The following is a 1,151-nucleotide window of genomic DNA, read 5'->3' as shown; positions in this document are numbered from 1 at the left end:
ACTTCACAGCCTTTCTGCAGGGTTTAAGTTAGAGGAGGTTGTCAGAGCTCAGTTAATCAAAGCAATTAATTGGAAAAAACATTAAAATTTTACCAATAAAACCCAGAGAAACAGTCTACTTTGATATGAGAACCATTATTTTTAACCCAAACACTTCCTAATAAAATAAACAACTCCTCTCCCTTAGACACCTTGTAGCCTGGCAGTTCTGATGCCTGAATCAATGCTTTTATAAGTAAATATATAAAATCATAAATCAATATATGTAAAAGGTAATTAATAGGAGATAGATTTTGTTCCCACCATACTCCTTTATTTCTTACATCAAATCTTTCACTTATAATAAAACAGATAGTTTGGGTGTGAAACTGAAACTAGATTAAGCTGTAGAAAATAAATAGTTTTGATCCCAGTTATTTGATGGTTTCTTTTATTTCTCTCGACTGGTGTTCGTGTTGGTGGGATAGACGACCTGAGAGATGCTGCAAGGAGGGTCATTTCATACCACACGTTCCACTGCTTTATAAATAAATACTGTTTAGGGACAAGATCTCCTGTTACACCAGCTTCACATTCATTTCTGCTTTGTGTCTTTTTTGCAGCAAATCTGTCCAATCAAAAGTGGAAAACATCCTGGTGAGTAACTTTTCTTTGATCTGTGAATAACTTTAATACACTTTTTTTTAATAATCTGATCATTGTGGAAATATAACTAAAAATAATAACGATGCGCATCTTGTTTTTCCTTTTGATGTTGTTCCAATACATCAGTAGCTGTGATTGTTGGAAGTTTACTGGTTTGATCCTCAGCTGTCCCAGTCCACATTCAGTGACTATAACTCTAATTTTACCATCTTAGATTCTTTGCAAGTTCCTATAAAGTTATAAAAATTCTAGGAAGTATGTCCAGCCCTTTATTAGTAGGGACATGGAATGAGGACAATTTGCATGAATATGGATTTCATAACTTTCTCTTTATGCTCTTGACTTCCTGAAAAAAAGAGAGAAGCATCAATTAACAATTGTCTGTTTAAACATGGTATACAAAAGATCCATTCATCCATCCATCATCTATTCCCAATGATCCATCCATCCATCCATCCATCCATCCATCCATCCATCCATCCATCCATCCATCCATCCATCCATCC

The 1,151-nt window shown here is 34.8% G+C and overlaps 1 protein-coding gene across 1 annotated transcript in view; it reads left to right on the top strand.

Annotated features, from left to right (window-relative positions):
* The window catches only part of LOC107100735 (DNA-binding protein RFX7-like), a 23,107-nt gene that overhangs the window by 5,371 nt on the left and 16,585 nt on the right, over positions 1 to 1,151 (top strand). Inside the window, exon 3 of the mRNA XM_015399352.1 lies at positions 603 to 636. Within this exon, the coding sequence (XP_015254838.1) occupies positions 603 to 636 (34 nt within the window). The remainder of the gene's footprint in view (positions 1 to 602; positions 637 to 1,151) is intronic.

Source organism: Cyprinodon variegatus, unplaced genomic scaffold (assembly GCF_000732505.1).
Source record: "Cyprinodon variegatus isolate N-32 unplaced genomic scaffold, C_variegatus-1.0 Scaffold1005, whole genome shotgun sequence".
Taxonomy (NCBI): Eukaryota; Metazoa; Chordata; class Actinopteri; order Cyprinodontiformes; family Cyprinodontidae; genus Cyprinodon; species Cyprinodon variegatus.
Note: the sequence above shows the minus strand (reverse complement) of the source record. Positions and strands in the feature narration are given on the sequence as shown.